This window comes from Hemicordylus capensis, chromosome 4 (assembly GCF_027244095.1).
Source record: "Hemicordylus capensis ecotype Gifberg chromosome 4, rHemCap1.1.pri, whole genome shotgun sequence".
NCBI classification, from domain to species: Eukaryota; Metazoa; Chordata; class Lepidosauria; order Squamata; family Cordylidae; genus Hemicordylus; species Hemicordylus capensis.
In genome coordinates this window covers 74,366,182-74,385,185 of record NC_069660.1, presented here as the reverse complement: position 1 = coordinate 74,385,185, position 19,004 = coordinate 74,366,182, and the positions used below count along the sequence as shown (strand labels likewise).

At 44.9% G+C, this 19,004-nt stretch overlaps 1 protein-coding gene across 2 annotated transcripts; it reads right to left on the bottom strand.

Annotated features, from left to right (window-relative positions):
* Positions 1-480: 480 nt before the first annotated feature.
* SMIM29 (small integral membrane protein 29) lies at positions 481-13,494 on the bottom strand. 2 transcript variants are annotated; one of them, XM_053245565.1, is made up of 6 exons: positions 13,353-13,494; positions 13,044-13,142; positions 7,539-7,714; positions 5,345-5,370; positions 4,501-4,606; positions 481-2,131 (listed from the first exon to the last, which is right to left on the bottom strand). In XM_053245565.1, exons 3-6 carry the CDS (start codon positions 7,647-7,649, stop codon positions 2,069-2,071), a joined length of 306 nt encoding a protein of 101 aa, XP_053101540.1. In that variant the 5' UTR covers positions 7,650-7,714; positions 13,044-13,142; positions 13,353-13,494; the 3' UTR covers positions 481-2,068. The 2 variants fall into 2 exon arrangements, with proteins under 2 accessions (XP_053101540.1, XP_053101541.1); XM_053245566.1 differs by lacking the exons at positions 13,044-13,142; positions 13,353-13,494 and adding an exon at positions 12,820-13,008.
* Between the last annotated feature and the right edge of the window lie 5,510 nt (positions 13,495-19,004).

Here is a 19,004-nt window from a genome sequence, read left to right as displayed (position 1 = left end):
GCCTAAAGGATGCATCCTTTAAAGTTAAGTTTGCCTGAGAGGGTTTTACTTCAATGAAATTGGTTAACCTTTGGGCATGTTTACCTGTAGTTTTTTATAGGTCTATACCTAAATAGTGTTTGTCTGAGAATTTAACACTCAGATAAATGCAGCCTACGTCAAGCAAAATGGAGAGATAACCTGGCCCTAGCCACTTTTGAGTTTACTCCTGACTACATGTCAGTTTATATGATCAATGCAACATGGCATGAATGCAGATTAAATGGGTCTGGGGCAGCTTAGACAAAGGGTTAGCAATTACAGACTACACACAAGCTGTCTTATGAACTGCTCAAAGTCCAGCAATGAGCTGCCAGCTTCCCCATGTGGTGACCTCAGCTCACATATCCTACAGCAATTCAGCTTAGTGAAGTAGCCCTGTGTATGCTTAAGAATAAGGCAGTGGTTGATGCAACATGCATTTTGAGAAGTTCCCTATAGTCATACACAAATTAAAGACATTTTATTTTGACAGCCAGGCCTTCCCCCCGCCACCCTCAGGTTTTACAAATTACTTAGAACCAAAATTGCATCATTAAGCCTGATACATGCCCTGCAGAGCAGCAAAATAAGCCAGATCTCTCCTACAGTCTCTGCAAGAGGAAGACAGTAGTAGAAAAGCAGAATGTTGAAAAACCAAAATCAATGAAGAAAAAAGGGAGACACAGAAGCTACAGACAGTCTTCTAAACTGATTTGGTGAATTTGTTCACATGCTCCCCCTTCTCCCCCTCCCCACCCCCCACTTGTAGGGCTTAATTCAGGACTGCACAACTTTGGTACTCCAATATCTGCAAGAGGGACCAAGTTGTACAGCACTGGCTCAATTCATTATTTCCTGTTTAGATGAAGACACAAATAATGACTTAAGCCCTACATGTAAGACACTCGTTCTGTCCTCCAAACCATGGTTTGGAAGATCTTCTGAATGCAGCCAATAGCAAAAAGAGGGCAATACACAGTATTGCCCAAGCAATCCTATCCAACATTCTAGTCATGACAATAGGCTATATAAATTAAACAGCTCCTAGCTGAGCAGCAGACAACAGCAAGGCCAACATGATGCCTCTCTCACATTTCCATTGTGTGCCATAGTGGGGTCAACAAGCTATTCTCAAAAAGGTAAGCATCGATTGAGAGCAGCTTGAGCTTTTGCCAGGGATGCTCCCATGTACGCTGAATTTTATTTACAAGATGTATGGATGACCTATCAAATACAAAATTGTCATAGAAAGAAGCACCTTGCTGAACTCAAGGTTCCATTGAAGGAAACTCTTAACACTCTTAAAGCCCCTTCTGACCGACATGCCAAATGCTTCCCGAATGTATTTTGTAGCAAAACTGCACCCTCCCAGCCACAACAGCACAAATGCTAATTCTAGACTCACCTGCAAGCATTCCTTGCCAGATACTTCAAACAAAGTGAGATCTCTTACATCACAAATCCTCCTGCTTGTGTGCCCATGTGCACACACATGCATCTCTAGCAGTGCACTTCACTATTTTATTCACTTTCCCTACATCCACAGATGGGAACCCAATAGCTAAGCGATATGCCCATTATGTGCATAGGAATGTAGGCAGGGGGCAATTAGCAAATGAACTGGAATGTCACAACAGACTTAGCACTGATACTGCTTATTCACAGAAGGAAGCCAAGATCAGGCTGGGTTTTCAGGAAGCTAAGTCTTTTGAGGATTGTAGGTCAGGAGCCATTTAGTGGCATTTTACCTGAAATTTTGGAAGCTGCAGCATCTCCCTACATCTCAAAGGCCAAGCAGGAGGAGAGTTAACTTGCCAAGTGAGAGGTTTTCCACAACCACCATGTCCTTCAATTCCCCAGGCTTCTCTGCACCAAACATGCAAAGGTAGACAACCACTCTCTTTCAGTGGAAGCCAAGACAAGGGGACACAGTATTGAAGTGGAAAGAAAGCCATTGGATTCAAAGTTAATGGCATTTGAGAGCAATTCAAGTTGACCCAAGCGCCAGGTAAGAGATTATCCATCCAAGCCCTGTTTCCGAGCTGCATTAAGCCTTCACGTCCATAAACGAAGCACGGTATGGCTGGTATCCTCCCCAGCTTCGCATCACCTGCAACATATAACAGACATATTCACTGCATTCACCATCTGTTAGGACAACATCCTATCTTCTGAAACAGTTTATCCTGAGGACAGTTTGCATAGTTTTCAGCAGCAAGAACACAGAACAGGCAGTTTGTTCAAATCAGCCAATAGACTTGAAATCCCCTGAATCATCTGGGCCTAAAGAGAGCCACTGAGCATTCAGGAGTTAATGCTAAAGAAAACAGCAACAGGCATCTACCAAAGCATTACAATATTGCCAAACTAAATTTTCAATGAAAATCCTGCTAAATATCTGTTTTATAGGCCACTATAAGGGCTAGACACTATGGCCTGGCTCATATAATTGTTCAAATCTAGGTATTTAGGTTTAATATGGGTTACCAAGATTGTGTCTTGGTATTGTGACTTAGCATGATTGTGTGAACTCAGACAAAAGGCAGGAATCTAAGATTTATCTCAAACCATCTAGGTGTGGGTTCACCCAATCATGCTAATGTCAGTAACCCACACTAAAACTAGATTTGAATGATTTTGTGGACCATGCCAGTGGAACTTCCATTAGCAGATTCAGTAGTTAGGCTGAATGGAAATCCATAATTGGTACTCTGGGTTACCTCTTGGGTAGAAAATTAGTGGGAAAAGGGATGATGTCATGCAACTGTTATACATCTTCATTGTATCTGTTTTCCAAACACAGGACTTCAGGTAGGTTTTTGCTAACATGGAGTAACAAACTGATCATGCCCTGCACATTAGCAGAGCACGTTTTTTAAGTTTTGCAGCAGTGGCAGATGTTTAGAAAGTATGCTTTCACTAAAAGCAATGTGATTTATTACTGCAATGGTTAAACATTTTTATGCTTCTGTTCACAAAGGGGCTTTCAACCTTGGGTCCCCAGATGTTAAACTACAGCTCCCATCATCCCCAGCTTTAACAGAGCATTGTCTTTATTATGTAACCCCAAAGGAGGATAGAAAAGGGTGGCACATGTCAGAGCTTAAATGGCCAGCTGGAGCCATCTAAATCTGTTACTACATACAGCATAATACCGGATCACATTTATAAAAAGCTATGTACATTTCCTTTACACAATCCCCGTATGTGTATACACTCAAGTCCCTGATCCAGTTTTCAGATCACTTCCGTGTTTGCCAGCATTACAAAAAGAATGCTTGGCTTCTTTAACTTTGATCATACCTTTGAAATGGCAACCATATACTAAGCAGTCATGCTTTTCTATGGAGTTGCACTATCTTAATATGGTTCTCACACTTCTGAAAATGGCTTCCCTTCCCCATTTCAAGCACGTATTTCTTGCACTCCTGCTTTAATGCTAAGTTGGAAGTGCCAAAAAAGAGTGGCTTACTATTTCCAAATGCAAACACTTCCCTGCTATTTATGGGCACAGAGAAAATTTGTAGCACTTCCAAGTAGAGGCCTTTGTGAGCAACAGCACAATCCAGTACAGACAGGCTTCAAAGGACTTGTTTCAGTCTCTATACTGATGCACCCTACATCAAACACATCAACCAGGAGAGGAAATCTATCTTTTGCTTTTCAGCCAGTTTTGTTACTGCAGCTATACTTCCAATGTGCATGTGTGCCTCTATTACTATTATGGAAAGGGGACAAAGTCTATACATTCAGATTACGGAGGGCAAATATTGAGATAAGGCAAGTACTGCAGCTTCCCAATGCTTCAGGAATGGATCCCAGGTATTACTAACCTAACACGGCCAGCTGACAGCATGCTTTCCATTCCTCTTCTGGCCACCTTCAGCAGGTGGAAGTAGCTTTAGCTCCCTCTTAGACAGCCAAGTTGCACTTTTCTGAATAAGATCTCCCAGATTCAAAGAAGCCAGTGAACCCTCACCAAAACTTGTCCAAAAAGACAGACAAGGCATTTCAGCTCTTGCAGCAGTCTCCTGTGTTCGCTGGGTCTGGCATGGCAGAAGATGCTGCAACACTTGATCAGCTTGGCCAGGAATGCTCTGGCCTCACAGGCCTAGGCTTTGAATACCTATGTGCAGCAGATGTGGCACACAGCTATGAAGGTGGGACAGGAGCTATGAACCATCCTACTCTTCACCCCTTTCTCCAACAATAACTGAACACAGTGAGAGTATGCTGCCTACACATATCATGGAATCTGTGCTTTCTGGCCTACATGTTTCATGCACAATGTAAGCCAGGCATACAAAACTGTCAGGGGAGCAAGCCAAATGGAAGGAACTAGGGCTTCGCGCCCAGTTCTCCTTGAATCTTCTGCATCCAAGACACAAGACAACCAAGTAGATCTCACATTGAGACATGGTTCTACATGAGCCTGCAATTTGTAGAATGGGGGGGGGGGTAGATCCCAAGGAAGCTCACCTTTGTGTCCTCTGGCTCCACCAGCAGCTCCTGCTCAGCCTCATGCAGCTCCTCTGCAGGATCATAGCTGTACATTGGCAACAAGTGATGACGTAGCCGGTCATACCTGAGAGATGGAGTGGCAAATGCAATATCACTTTGACATACAGGCTCATATCAGGGTATTACCTAGGCTTGCTCTCATGTAATTGGAAGCTGCACCTCTCAACCTTTGAGAGTATCAAATAGCACAACCAGCATTTATCTGGATCAGTGACACACTGCCAAGAATTTTAGTGTGCATTTCCCCACACACACACACACACACACACACACACACACACACACACTTGTTTCCAGGCTTATCTTAAAGAAACATATTAATCCTTCCACCACCCCTCAGCCTCCTTCATGAATCTACAGTATGTATTCTTATGTGTTATGTAGAATAAAAGGCTATAGGCTGTCATAGGATTAAGGTTTAAAGAACATAGAGTGACGTGTCCCACTTAATCAGTGGAAAAGAGTTTGAGAAATGCAGATCAAAACAGAAACCTGTGAATATGTGTCCAACACTAGAAGTCATAATGTAGTTGTTGCTAACAGACATTCAAATACCCCCACCCCAATTAGCACTGTCTGTCAAATTCTCTAACAGCACAAAGCATAAGAACTGACCTATCACTGCTCAGTATCTAAAACAGCATAAGAATATAGTTTATAGCAATGCACAAAGACTTCTGTGTTCACATGCAGAGTCAAAAGCATTTTCCTCTAGCAAGAAAAAAGTTAATTCTGAGAACCATATGACTAGAACTCCCCATTTCCAAAAAAATCAGACCACTCTCACAATGCAGTCTCTTACCTCCTCTTCTTTTGGATGTACATCATCTGCAATGTGAAAAGGAAGAGAAAAAAGCTATCAGAAGAACACACACAGTTTATGGTTTCATTTCTCTTTAGAGGGAATGAAGCACGGAACAAGAAAGAGAAGGAGAAACAGAGCTAGAAGTGTCAGCAGCAGGAGAAGCATTTCCTACATCTGCAATGCACAATCCTGGCAATGCGGCTGTCACAAGATCTTAGCCTATCAGGTATATGTGGAGCACTCAGCTCATTAGAAACTCTGGCTCAGTGTCAGATGACAGCAAAGCTCTCAAGCTGCTTCACAGCAGCTGTGTGGATAATGGTGCTATCTCCTCAGCCTGTTGGAATCAAGGCCCCACTATGAACTATGCAGATGCATAATGGGAAACTGCTCATTTTTAAAAGTCACAGCTTTAGGGAATAATTATAGTCACATGGGCCAGATTTAATGCTGTAAAATAGCACATTTATCTGTGGGCCACTGTTCAACCCAGAGCAACAAAACATTTCAGATCTCCACATGGAAAGAGTATCAACATTCTCAGGGACACTTTCTATGAGATATGCGTAGCAAGTGAATTATGAATAGCACACTCATATGCAGCCTTCCCCTTTAAAATGCAAAAGAGAGGCTCAATCTTTCCTATTCACCATTTCTATATACTTTAGAAGGAGGAGCTACAGTTAAAGCATGTACACCCTATATAACTAAAGCAATAAATAGTGTGGTTTATGCAAGTACCTACACCCAGCTACAAAAATCTCATTAGAAGCAGCCCTTAGATAACAGTGTCTGGTTTCAGATACCTAGGTAACCAGGTGCATGAGATTCTTCAGGAACTAGCTTAATGCTCTATGTAGCCCTCTACAGATTCTAGCAATAGTCAGACTTTTATAAGTCATTCTCCTGCACCTCTTGTGCAAAAACATCACACACACACAAAAAATCCACAACCATCTTGTACTGCAAGCAGGGGGAAAGATGTTTCCTGGGACTTAACTGTCACCCTAGCTCAACAGGAATAGGAAGTGATTTGGAAAGAAAGTGCATGCTTATCTTGCCTTTTAGAAATGAGGAAACAAAAGGGTGGAGGGAGAGAGAGACACACAACACAGGAACCTCAATGGTCTCTTTATAAAATCCTTTGTTAAAGACACCTTCAAAACTTAGTAAAACATTTTTAAAAGAGGCTATAGCAAATGAACCTCACCACAACTCTGCTACTATTGCAGTAGCAGAGCTGGGCCCAAATAAAGAGACCTGTGAGGCATCTGGGGATTCCTTCTCTTTTTTGTTTCCTCAGTGGTACCTCCACTCTCTTCCCCCCTCCCTTTTAAAAATGAAGAAAAAAACTTCCTTCAGGACCAGTGTTCCCTCCAACAGGGATTCCCAGATGTTGCCTACAACTCCCAGAATCCCCAGCTGCAATGGCTTTTGCCTGGGAATTATGGGAGTTGTAGTCAACAACATTTGGAGATCCTTGTTAGAGGGAACACTGTTCAGGACCTAACAAGCATGAATTGTCCCCTTTGCTAAGAAAGATCTGCTATGGTTTGCATTTGAATAGGAGACTACATGTATGAGCACTCTAAGATGTTCCCCTCAGGGGATGGGGCCGGTCTGGGAAAAGCATCTGCATGCTTCCATGCAGAAGGTTCCAAGTTCCCTCGCTGACAGCATCTCCAAGAAAGGGCTGAGAGAGACTCTTGCCTGCCAACTCGGAGAAGTCGCTGCCAGTCTGTGTAGACAATACTGACCAGGTCCAGGTGGACCAATGGTCTGACTCCATATTATGCAGCTTCCTAGAAGAACCCTGAACAATCCATTCTTCTTCTCTCATCTCTTTTATGGAACTCCAACAACCAGGAATTCCTGCAACTACAAAACAAGCAGAGCAGAAGCAGAACAAGCCACCCATCAACCTTGGGAATCCATATGGGGCTCACTAATTTCTGAAGCAAGCTGGCAAAGCTGCTGGAAAGAAGTGGAGACACTTTTGCAGCCAAGCACCAGCTGCTATGACAGCAACAGTTTACCCAGCACTTTAATTTGATGCAGCGACTTTTACATGAGCAAGAGACTATTCGCTCAGGGATTTATTCTTTCCAGAAAAACAATCAAACTCCACATATTCTAGAAGTGTCACAAGGTGCAGAGACCAAGCTCTTCTGATCTGAAGCAAGCCACTCACCACAGCCATGATGACCCCGACAATGGTGATAAGGAAGAATGGCACCAGCACATAGCTCACAAGGGAGTCGTTGGTCAGCCCAGCAGAGGTGGGCATGGTGGTGTTACTCATGGCATAAGAAACTGTGGCTCCAGGGGGACCGTAGAAGCAGCTTCTGTCTTCATCAGGAAGTCCGCCTCACAATCACAAAAACAAACCACTTAAGGTTAAGCACACATATTATTTGCTTCATCCAACTGTCATAATCCTCTTCTCTTTCCTCCCCTCACAAAGAACTGTGCATAACAGGGCAGTAGAAATCCCATGATGGAGCCATGAATTAAGTCACAAGTCAGTCACATGTCATCCCTCACACTAGATTAAGTGCTGCAGTCCTGCTAAACGAAACCCATTGAAGTGGTATTTAGCATTGAGATCTATCCACAGCTGGCTGAAATGAGACGGAGGATTAATAGGCAAGAAATAAGGGTCTTTGCTACTTCCCTAATAAGCAATGTAGCCTGCTTAAGGCAGTTTTACTCTGAAGAAGCACTTCCAAAAAAGCAGGGAAGAAGAGGCAAGCAAGGACATAACAGGAATGACAGAATCCTGACCCACCTAGCATAAGGTCATCCCTCATCACACTATGCAGAAGCCCAGTCATCCAACTCTGACTCTAGGGGTTTCCTCAGTGGGAACAAAGGGCATATACACCCACACCTGCAACTTTTACAAAGTTTGGCTTCAATCTCGGTTATCCTAATATGCCTCACTCACCAGAAAGAAACATTGGTCTTACCTGTGAAGGGTTCTTTTTCGCAGTGTCTGATTTTATCCTAAATAGTGGGTTGTGTTCCAGATCATGCCTCAGGAAGACAGGGAGTTCAAAGTTGTAAGCCCATATCCGGTAGCTAGGTAGGTGGAGCCCAATACCCCAGTTCTTCCTGTCTCGCCTCAGGAGAGCAGCACGCCTTCGAGAGAGCTCTGTTACTTTCCTTCTATGGAAGTGGGTCCTTCTTATGGCAAGCATCATTCTCATCGCCCAGGGTATCAGATGCCCATGGTGGCGTGGACCTGGTCTCTCTTCTCATCCAGGATCCTCTACCTGGGCTGCGAGGGCAGGTATTCTTTCTCCAAGGGCCCCCCCTCCCTTTTTTAGCACACGGACTCAGACTGGATCCACCTAGGCTCATGGAGGTCGAACAATCCCTCCCTGGTCGGGCCTCATGTCCACAGCGGTACTACATCCCAGTCTAGCCTCCAGACGCCTCTCCTCAATCGTCTTTTTTAAGTTCCTGGTTAATGTTTTACCCAGGGGGGCGTGCAAGATGCGTCTCCCCCCTGCCATAGCGGGGATATTCGAAGTATTCTCTCTTCCAGGAGGACCTTTTTTCGGGTTGGTGATCCTTCACCCTGCGCAATCTGTCTCAGCTCCGGCTCCAGTTTTTTAGTCCTATTTCCTGGAGGTGTTCCAAGCTCCATCCGTATCTCAGTCTTTTTCCTGTAAGGTGCCAACACTTCGGCCCCTCTTCCTTCCACAGATCTCTGTACCGGGATCCAAATAAGATTTTCACTGCTCTCGCATGCCCTTCTCCATCAGCCCATCAGTTCAGTCCTCTTGAGGATCTTCCCATACTAAGTCCTCTTCTAGTTTTTGTACCTCAGTGCAAAGGTCTAGGAACTAGTAGCGCTGCACAGCACTAGGACTCTTGTTGCCTTCAGAGGAGGCAGTTATCCTGCACTCGAACCTTGCATTCTTAGTTGTCTGTAGGGCCCTCAGGACCTACCTGAAATGAACTCATCCCCATCGCATTTGGTCGCCATCCCAGAGTTATGGGTCTCTGGGTCTCTAAAGCGAACTTGGCCAAGTGAATAAGGGCCTCTATCTCCTTGGGTCCAAGACTCTGTGCCTTCACGGACCTTCTTCATGCAACACTAGCACATTAATCGCTTTCGCGACCAATGCAGCACTCCAGGTCATCCATCAGGCAGGCTTCTATACGGCTGCAGCACAGGCCTCCATCTCTGTTCCCCAGCTACTACGAGATTCCACATCTCAGGCTGAACAGGCAGTCATGTCCAGTACCATTTTTTACAATAGGTGGTTTAGTGTCCGCTTCTCCCTCTTTTTATCTTCTCACAGCTTGGGCATGTCCCACTATTTAGGATAAAATCAGACAACTGTGGAAAAAGAAACATTGGTCTTACCTGTGAAGGGTTCTTTTTCGCAGTGTCTGGTTTTATCTGGCCCTCCCATGGACTGCATATCTTATGTCTGGTTTGGTATAGGTGCAGTAGTGGAAGCCGGTGTCTCCCAGGGTACAGTTTTTTCTTTCTTATGGCCTCTCTGGATCCTGAGTACTGTTCCGTATGGTTCCTGCCACGGTCCCTGTCCAGCCTCTTGAAGATCATTACTCATCTATTTTTTCTGCTCTCTCATATATTTCTTAAGGTTTTTTCCTTCTGACAGATGCGTTTGACTGGCTCAACAGTCTGGAACTGAGGTATTGGGCTCCGCCTACCTAGCTACCGGATATGGGCTTACAACTTTGAACACTACTTCCTGTCTTCCTGAGGCATGATCTGGAACACAATCCACTATTTAGGATAAAATCAGACAACTGCGGAAAAGACTTATATTAGTTCAAACCAGACAGCATCACATTTTCAAGACAATGCAGATTTAGATAACTGGGACTGGGAGTCAAGACTCTCAATCTAAGTTTAAAAGGTGTACAATGCTTCTAAAAATATCAGGAGCTCAACATCTTTTAGTTCATCTGTTTAAAAAAAAGAGGCTCTTAGAAATGGAAAAGAAAACAGGGAACTCTGCAAACACTGAGATGAGAGCATTTACCCAGACTTCGGATGACCTCTGTAAGTCTCTATCCTAAATGAAACAAAAACAGGCTTAACTCTGGGAAATGACTTCCGGTTCTGTAATGGCACAGCAATGAAAGAGGAAGTTGTGTAGCACAAATCCCATGCAGACTCCTCAGAAACCATTTTTCCACAACCTTCTTCACCCTTAAAAACTTTTTTAAATCTTTGGTTGTAAGGTCATCAGGGAGACATTCTTGACAAGTTCCTTCAGCACATTTTTTAATGAGAAAGTTATGACAGATCCATAAAATATGCAAAACTACTGCTGAAGATCATCCTCCCATAGCACATCAGTCAATTATGCAACAAGAAGGAAAAGTGGGTGAGTTGTTATCACCAAAGCAAAATTTTGCAGATGAATTAGATGTGTCAGCATATAAGAACTGTTGACCTGCCCACTTGTATGTACCTCTGCATCACAGGGTGGGTTGAACAGTATATGCCTAGCAAGCTACTCACTCCCCAGAATAAGTCACTCACAACAATTAGGCAAGCAGCTTACTACAATGCTGCTTACATGACACTGTGAACCCGCCCTACATCTCAGTGTGTATGTGCATGCCTGCACACAAATACCTGACACAAGGCAAATATAAAAAATCCCCATAACACCAAACAGCTCTTCAGTAACCCCTTTCATATGACACAAGATATGAATACCAGATGGCTATTCCCTAGGGTGAAAGAACACACATACACAAGTTAATGGACTTAATAATAATAATAAATGTCACACTATGATTATTATTATTATTACTACTACTACTACTACATTTATATCCTGCTCTTCCTCCAAGGAGCCCAGAGCGGTATACTACAAACTTAAGTTTCTCTTTCACAACAACCCTGTGAAGTAGGCTAGACTGAGAGAGAAGTGACTGGCCCAGAGTCACCCAGCTAGTATCATGGCTGAATGGGGATTTGAACTCGGGTCTCCCCGGTCCTAGTTCAGCACTCTAACCACTACACCACGCTGGCTCTCATTTAAGGGAGGGAACACACAATGACACACTATTGCAGACTCCACTGCAGCTAATGCACAGGAATCTTACATTAGGGCTTCTGTTCATGAGAATAAGAATATCAACAAATGACAGGAGCTGATTAAGCCAATCACCATCAGCCTTCAAAGGAGGAGGAAGTATTAAGCATAGGGGTGTGTCTAAACAAACACATGCATGAGGAAGAGAATTAGTCTAATGAACACAATGTGTTTCCATTACGGAAACCATTTCCTTTGCTTCATTCAAAACTCAAACACGGAGCACCTGCTACAAGACACTTGTATCCCACCCTTCCTACAAGGAGCTCAGAGTCTCACACATAGCATGAATAACCCTATACCAGGGCTGCTCAGCTTCGGCCCTCCTGCAGCTGTTGGCCTACAACTCCCATAATCCTTGGCTATGGGCCACTGTGGCTGGGGATTATGGGAGCTGTAGTCCAAAGACAGTTGGAGGACCAAAGTTAAGCAGCCATGCCCTATACTAGGCATCCCCAAACTGCGGCCCTCCAGCTGTTGCTGAACTACAACTTCCAGCATACCCAGCCACAAAAAATTGTGTCTAGGGATGCTGGGAGTTGTAGTTCAGCAACATCTGGAGGGCCGCAGTTTGGGGATGCCTGCCCTATACTCTCACCTTACCAGCTGCTGCATGAGCAGAGATTTTAATCACAATCCCCAAGTCCAGCAGAATTCTGTCACTATCTGCCACAAGCCTATAGTCTCCACTTATTTAAGACAAGACAAAAGCACTGAATGAAGCACTGAACAAGACTTATCTGTAATTGCACCATTTTGTACTTGGGCAACTCTACAGTCCCTATTGCTTCATAGTCTTCCCTCTAATCACAATATAGTGATTGACCCAGAGATCCGTGCCAGAGAGCAGGGCATTGACCAGAAACCTAACTAGACTTTCCCTCCTTTTTCTAGGAAGTGCAGCACCACCCTACAGAAAAGACATAATGGGATAACCAAGCACAGAGTTAATATAGCCATGACTGCAAGCATGAAACTAGTATGAACTGGAAGGGACAAAGCACCCTACTGTTTCACCCTGGGTGCAAGAGAAAAACAAGGCCCTGCTCCCAGAGGAAACTAGTCCTCTTCTAGAGCAGAGCCCCTTTGACTCTCCAGGAACCATCTATGCCATGGCAAGACTGGGGGTGGAAGCTGTATTGGCCAACATTAGCAGAACCCCTTCAAATGAACTGTCAGCCGAGTTCACACATTTAACCCCCTAAATCTCAGAACCAACAGCCAGGCCTGCTCACTCACATGCAGCAGCAACATACAACAGGCCGAGCTCCTGAAACCCTAGGGCTGCCATTCTGAGCACGTACAAAGGGGACCTCACTTCCAGGTACAAACACACATGGACTCGGGCTGCAAGGCTACAACTGCGCAGACACACACCTTTATTTGGGAATAAGCCTCACTTCGTTCGCTCCGGAGTAAGCATACACGAGGCAGCAGGACTGCCAACAGGCCACACGCTGAAGAAGAGGGATTCTCACGTGAGCAGTGAGCGTTCCCAACATCACTTGGCAACCCGGGCCAAGAGGTAGGACGGGCCCCCGCAAGCCTCGCCCATGAAACTCAGCCGGGATTGGAAACCCGTTCTCCAGAGCACGGCTTACCCTTCGGCACTCTCAGGGACTGCAAGAGCCGCTCCCTGTAGAATCACTCCCCGGACAGAGCCATCTTCCTCCCGACAGGCCACACGGCTTTGCCCAAACCTGCGGAAGAAAGAGCACGCAGAAGAATCGATGAGAGACTCCGTGCGTTGCTTGCATTCCCGCGGAGCCAAGTAGTCGCTCTGCCTCTTGAGCCATCTTCCCCTTCGCTTAGGGTACCGCGGCTCCCTTTGCTAGGCTCCCTAGTCTAGCCCCGCTTTGGTCGCTGCAATCAGGCACGCCTCTGGGCGATGCAATCAATCACCTCCTCACCTGCGCCCAGCCGCTCACGCCCCTACAACCACCACCCGGAAGAGCCAAGAGGTGCGCGTGACTGACAGCAGACATCAGCAAGGGGAGGAGCCGCAGCCGATGCTGGACGGGCGGGGAGGAGTCAGGCCTGGGCCGGAGGAGTGGGCCGGATAACTGCGGTGGGCAGCTGGAGACAACAGAGGGCAGCAGAATCCTGTATAAAGTTTGGGGCGGTGTACAAAAATGTAATAATAAATGAGCCCTGCGAAAATGATAGCGACGAGTCAGGCGGTAGCTGCAGAAAACTATCGCCATTCACTGGACCCTATCCGCCATAACTGTTGCCCATCTGGAGAAATGCTTTTAGCCAGCGAAGTGCTTCAATGGGATCCAAACTGGGTGAATGAGCATCAAAATGGCAGATCAGGCTCAGTGTAATTAAGGTTATTGGGGCAAACAAACGAACAAAAACACCACATCCAGCAGAATAATCAGGAATGAGAACTTGGGGTCGTGGTGGATGGCTCAATGAAGATGTCACTGAGCAGAGATGGGGGAAATTCCCTCCTTAGGGAAAGGACTGAAAATAAGACGGCAAGTCTCATAATGTCCTTATATAAATCTATAGTGTGGCCCCTCCTTTTGGAATACTGCAAACAGTTCTGTTTGCCACATATCAAAAAGGATATGGAATAAAGGTGCAGAAAAGGGCAACCAAAACTATCAACGGATTGAACAGCTAAAGCATTTAGGAATTCCTAGTATATCTTTTTTAAAAGACAACTAACTGGGAGGAACAGGGTAGAGGTTTATGGATGGTGTGGAGAAAGTAGATAGGATTTTTCTTCCTCTCCTAAAACAGCATAATTGGGATCAATGAAATTGATTAGCAGCACATTCAGGACAGACAAAAAGTTTCACAAAACTGCTTAATTGGGCAGAGGCACCTTTTTAATGGTGGCTCTCATATTTAGCAGTATAATTAAGCAGTGTAACTGTCCCTATTCATGCCAACATAGCAGCATTTCCAGTGACTGTTTGCTGGTGTCTCCCTTGTGTCTTCTTTTGTTGCTGTTGTTTTTAGATTGTGAGCCCTTTTAGGTCAGGGAACCATTATTTCATTTCATTACCATTTTTGCTGAAAAGTGGAATATCCATGTTCTAATAGTCAATGGATGAAATTCACTGCTGCAAGATGTTGCAATGGCCACTGACTTAGATGACTTTAAAAGGGGATGACATGGAGGACAACTCTATCAACAGCTGTTAGCCAGAATAGCTAAGTAGAACCTCCAAGTTCAGAGGCAGTATGCCCCTGTATGTCGCTGGAGGACAACAGCAAGGAGGGCTATTGCTTTCGTGAGCTGATTGTGAGTTTCCCAGAAGCATCTGCTTTGCCACTGTGGGAAGATGCTTGGCCAGATAAACCTTTGCTCTGATCCAGCAGGGCTCTTCTGTTCTTATACTGGCCACATTTACTTTACAGTATATATATATGTAGCCAGCGTGGTGTAGTGGTTAGAGTGCTGGACTAGGACCGTGGAGACCCGAGTTCAAATCCCCATTCAGCCATGATACTTGCTGGGTGACTCTGGGCCAGTCACTTCTCTCTCAGCCTAACCTACTTCACAGGGTTGTTGTGAGGAGACACTCAAATATGTAGCACACCACTCTGGGCTCCTTGGAGGAAGAGTGGGGTATAAAAATGTAAAAATAAATAATAAATAAATAAATAAAGTAAATCCCATTGCTTTGAATAGGACTTGCTTCCAAGACAAGATGTAATCCTTAGTACAGTTAGCTAGGGCAGTGTTCTTCATTGTAAGGTCCAGGGGCCAGTGGCAGCCTCCATCAAGGGAAAGGGAGGGCTGTGTGACTGGCACAGCAGGTGGCAACTATTACTAGCAGCCTCTTCGAGTATGAATTGTCCTCACACTGTTGGCCTCACTGCCAACAAGAGTATACAAGAGAATAGCATTTGGTGCAATGAGAGTCGCACTGGATTCCCCTGAAAACTACAGTGTATTTTGCATTTTTATTAGAGGAGTCCCTCCACAAGAGTTATGCCATCTGCTTCTTTACTGTGCCACTGAACATTTGGTTTGATCGGCGAGAAGATGTTGATCTCCTGGCTCAAAGGGTTGAGGGTACAAGGAATGGTCATCTCAGCAAGTACTCTTCTGAAGATGCAGCTTTATGAGACACACTAGCCCAGGGGTTCCCAACCTCTGGTACTACAGATGTTGCTGAACTACAACTTACATCAACCCTTTCTGTTTCAGATCTGTTTCCAGAAACAATGTCTCACTGTGACACATTCAGTTAGTTCCTTGCAGATAAAATCTCTCACGTTCAGGCTGACCTGGACTCCAATATTTCTACAGGGTCAGTTAGGGAGTAGTCTGGCAATCCCTCTTGCAAAATTAGATTGGATCAGTTTCCGTTTGTGACTCCTGAGGATGTGGACAAGCTGCTTGGAGTGGTGCAGCCTACCACCTGTTCTTATAGGCCAGTCTCCAACCTCTCATAAGATGTTTGAGATAGTTAGGTAAGATGTTTGACAGCTCCAAGAGGCCTTGGAGGGAACCAATTATCTTACCCATTTCAAACTGGCTTTAGAGGCTATGCAGATGAGATGGCCTTGGTTGGCCTGACAGATTATCTTCGCCAGATAATTGACAGAGAGATTGTGACTCTGCTGGTTCTTTTGGATCTCTCAGTGGCTTTCGATACCACTGACCACAGTATCCTGAGGGATTTGGGGATAGGATGCACTGCTTTTATTTATTTTTCATTTTCATACCGCCTGATATGTACATCTCTAGACAGTATACAAAATTTAAGATATTTCAAAAATCACAGATTAAAATACGTGAGACAATAAAATAGTATAAAACAGTTATTAAAACAAATTAAAATTATTAAAATTAATTCTAATTAAAAGCTTGTGAGAACAGGAGAGTCTCAAGGGTCTTCCTGAAAACAAACAGAGAAGGAGATGCTCTTATTTCAGCGGGGAGCATATTCCAAAGCCCTGGGGCAGCCACAGAGAAAGCCCGGTCCCGAGGGTCCCAAGTCGCCACCAGATGAGCTGGTGGCAACCATAACCTGACTTCTGCAGAAGATCATAACAGGCAACAGGATTCATGACAAAGGAGGCGTTCTCTTAAATAGCCTGGACCCCAGCCATTAAGGGCTTTATAGGTAATAACCAGCACTTTGTATTTAACCCAGAAACATCAGCAGCCAGTACAGTTCTTTCACAACCAGTGTTACATGGTCCCTTCGTGTTGTCCCAGAGACCAATCTGGCTGCCGCATTCTGTGCCAATTGTAGTTTCTGCACTATTTACAAAGGCAGCACCACGTAGAGAGCACTGCAGTAGTCAGGTCTGGAAGTTACCAGCATATGTAGCACTGTTTTAAGGTCATTCACCTCTAGAAATGGACGTAGCTGATATATCAGCCAGAGCTGATAAAAAGCGCTCCTGGCCACCGCCTCAACCTGAGAAACTAGGGAGAGCTTTGGGTCCAGCAGCACTCCCAAGCTATGTACCTGACCTTTCAGGAGCAGTGTAACCCCATCCAGAACAGGAAGATCTAAACCATCTTTTGGGCCCTGACTGTCAGTACCTCCATCTTATTTGGATTCAGTAATGACCCTCATACAGCCCATTACTGCCTCCAAGCAGGTATTTAGGGAAGATATGCCATTTCTTGATGAGGTCAACATGGAGAAGTAGATCTGAGTGTCATCAGTATATTGATAACACCCAGCACCAAACCTCCTGATGATCTCTCCCAGCAGTTTCATGTAGATGTTAAAGAGCATTGGATACAGTATGAAGCCTTGTGGAATTCCATACTTCAGTTCTCGCTTTGCAGAGCAACAGGCTCCAAGCAACAACACCCAATTCCATCTCCCTCAGGTGGTCCTGAAAGATACCATGGTCGATGGTATCAAAAGCTGCAGAGAGATCCAAAAGGATCAGCAGAGTCACACTCCCTCTGTTGATAGCCAGTTGGACATCATCCATCAGGCCGACCAAGGCAGTCTCAACCCCATAGCCTACACGGAAGCCAGTTTGAAATGGGTCTAGATAATCTGCATCATCCAAAACTGCCTGGAGCTGAGAATCCACCACCCGCTCAATCACCTTGCCCAACCATGGAAGGTTAGAAACAGGTCTGTAATTCGCTAACCCTGGGGGATCCAAAGCAGGTCTAATAATAGCCTCCTTAAGACAAAGAGGCATCCTGTCCTCCCTCAAAGAAGCATTTATAATATTTACCAGACCCTCTATGATAATATGATTATCAGATGAGATAAGCCAAGTTAGGCAAGGGTCAAGAGAACAGATTGTAGGGCACACAGTCCAAAGCAGTTTGTCCACTTCCTCATGAGTCACAAACTGAAAATGATCCAATCTAATCCCATAAGAGGAGTTGCTTTTTAAAAAAAAAGTGCTTCAGCTCCTATTCTCAGGTAGATATCAGATGGTGGCACTTGGTGACAGTTACTCTTCAAAATGGGAGTTGCTATATGGAGTGCCACAGGGCTCCATTCTGTCACCAGTGTTTTTTAACATCTACATTAAACCACTGGGTGAGTCCTAAGGGATTTGGTGCTGGGTGTTATCAATATATTGAGGTAGCAAGCATAAATTGTTCCCTTTGCTAAGCAGGGTCTACCTGGTTTTCATTTGAATGGGAGAGTACATGTAAGATATTCCCTTAGGGGATGGGCTGATCTAGGAAGAGTATGTGCCAGGTTCCACGTTTCCTCCTGGCATCTCCAAGATAGGGCTGAGAGAGAGTCCTGCCTGTAACCTTGGAAAAGCCACTGCCAATCTGTGTAGACAATACTGAGCTAGATGGACCAATGGTCTGACTCAGTATAAGGTAGCTTCCTATGTTCCTAATATGCTGATGACACCCAAATCTATTTTTCTGTCATCAATATCAGGAAATAGCATTAGCCTCATAATATAATACCTGCCTACAGGCAGTAATAGGCTGGATGAGGGATAATAAACTGAAGCTCAACTGAGGCAAGACAGAGGTGTTTATTGTTGGGGGTCATAATCTGCAAGATGGGATAGAACTTCCTGTTCATTCTGGGGGAGTGTAACCTCATCCAGAGCAGGTTTGTAGCTTGGGAGTGCTCTTGAAGCCAGCTCTCACTCTGGTGACTCAGGTTGAGGCTGTGGCCAGAAGCACATTTTACCAGCTGCAATTGATTCAACAACTCCGCCCATTCCTTGAGGAGAATGACCTAAAAACAATGTAGGCCAAGTTAACTTCCAAGTTGGACTACTGCACTGCGCTAGATGTAGGGCTGCCTCTCTATGTCATTCGGAAACTGCAGTTAGTCCAACGTCCAGCTGCCAGATTGGTCTCTGGGGTATCCTGAACAGTGTTCCCTCTAAGGCGTGTGCATGTGTTTTTTGATGTCACCTCTGTTAATTTTAGATCCTACTCAGGATGAATCAGGAAGGTCCCACTGAATGCATGTGTGCACAAACTGCCCTGATATTGCTGCTCAGAACTTGGAGAGGAGAGCTGGTCTTGTGGTAGCAAGCATGACTTGTCCCCATAGCTAAGCAGGGTCTGCCCTGGTTGCATCTGAATGGGAGACTTGATGTGTAAGCACTGCAAGATATTCCCCTCAGGG

Excerpts from the sequence above, each read along its gene's own strand:
- SMIM29 (XM_053245565.1), bottom strand. The coding sequence starts at position 7,649 with ATGAGTAACACCACCATGCCCACCTCTGCTGGGCTGACCAACGACTCC. Across the intron at positions 5,371-7,538 it reads TCGGGGTCATCATGGCTGTG|ATGATGTACATCCAAAAGAA; the intron begins GTGAGTGGCTTG and ends TTCACATTGCAG. Across the intron at positions 4,607-5,344 it reads TACATCCAAAAGAAGAGGAG|GTATGACCGGCTACGTCATC; the intron begins GTAAGAGACTGC and ends TCCATCTCTCAG.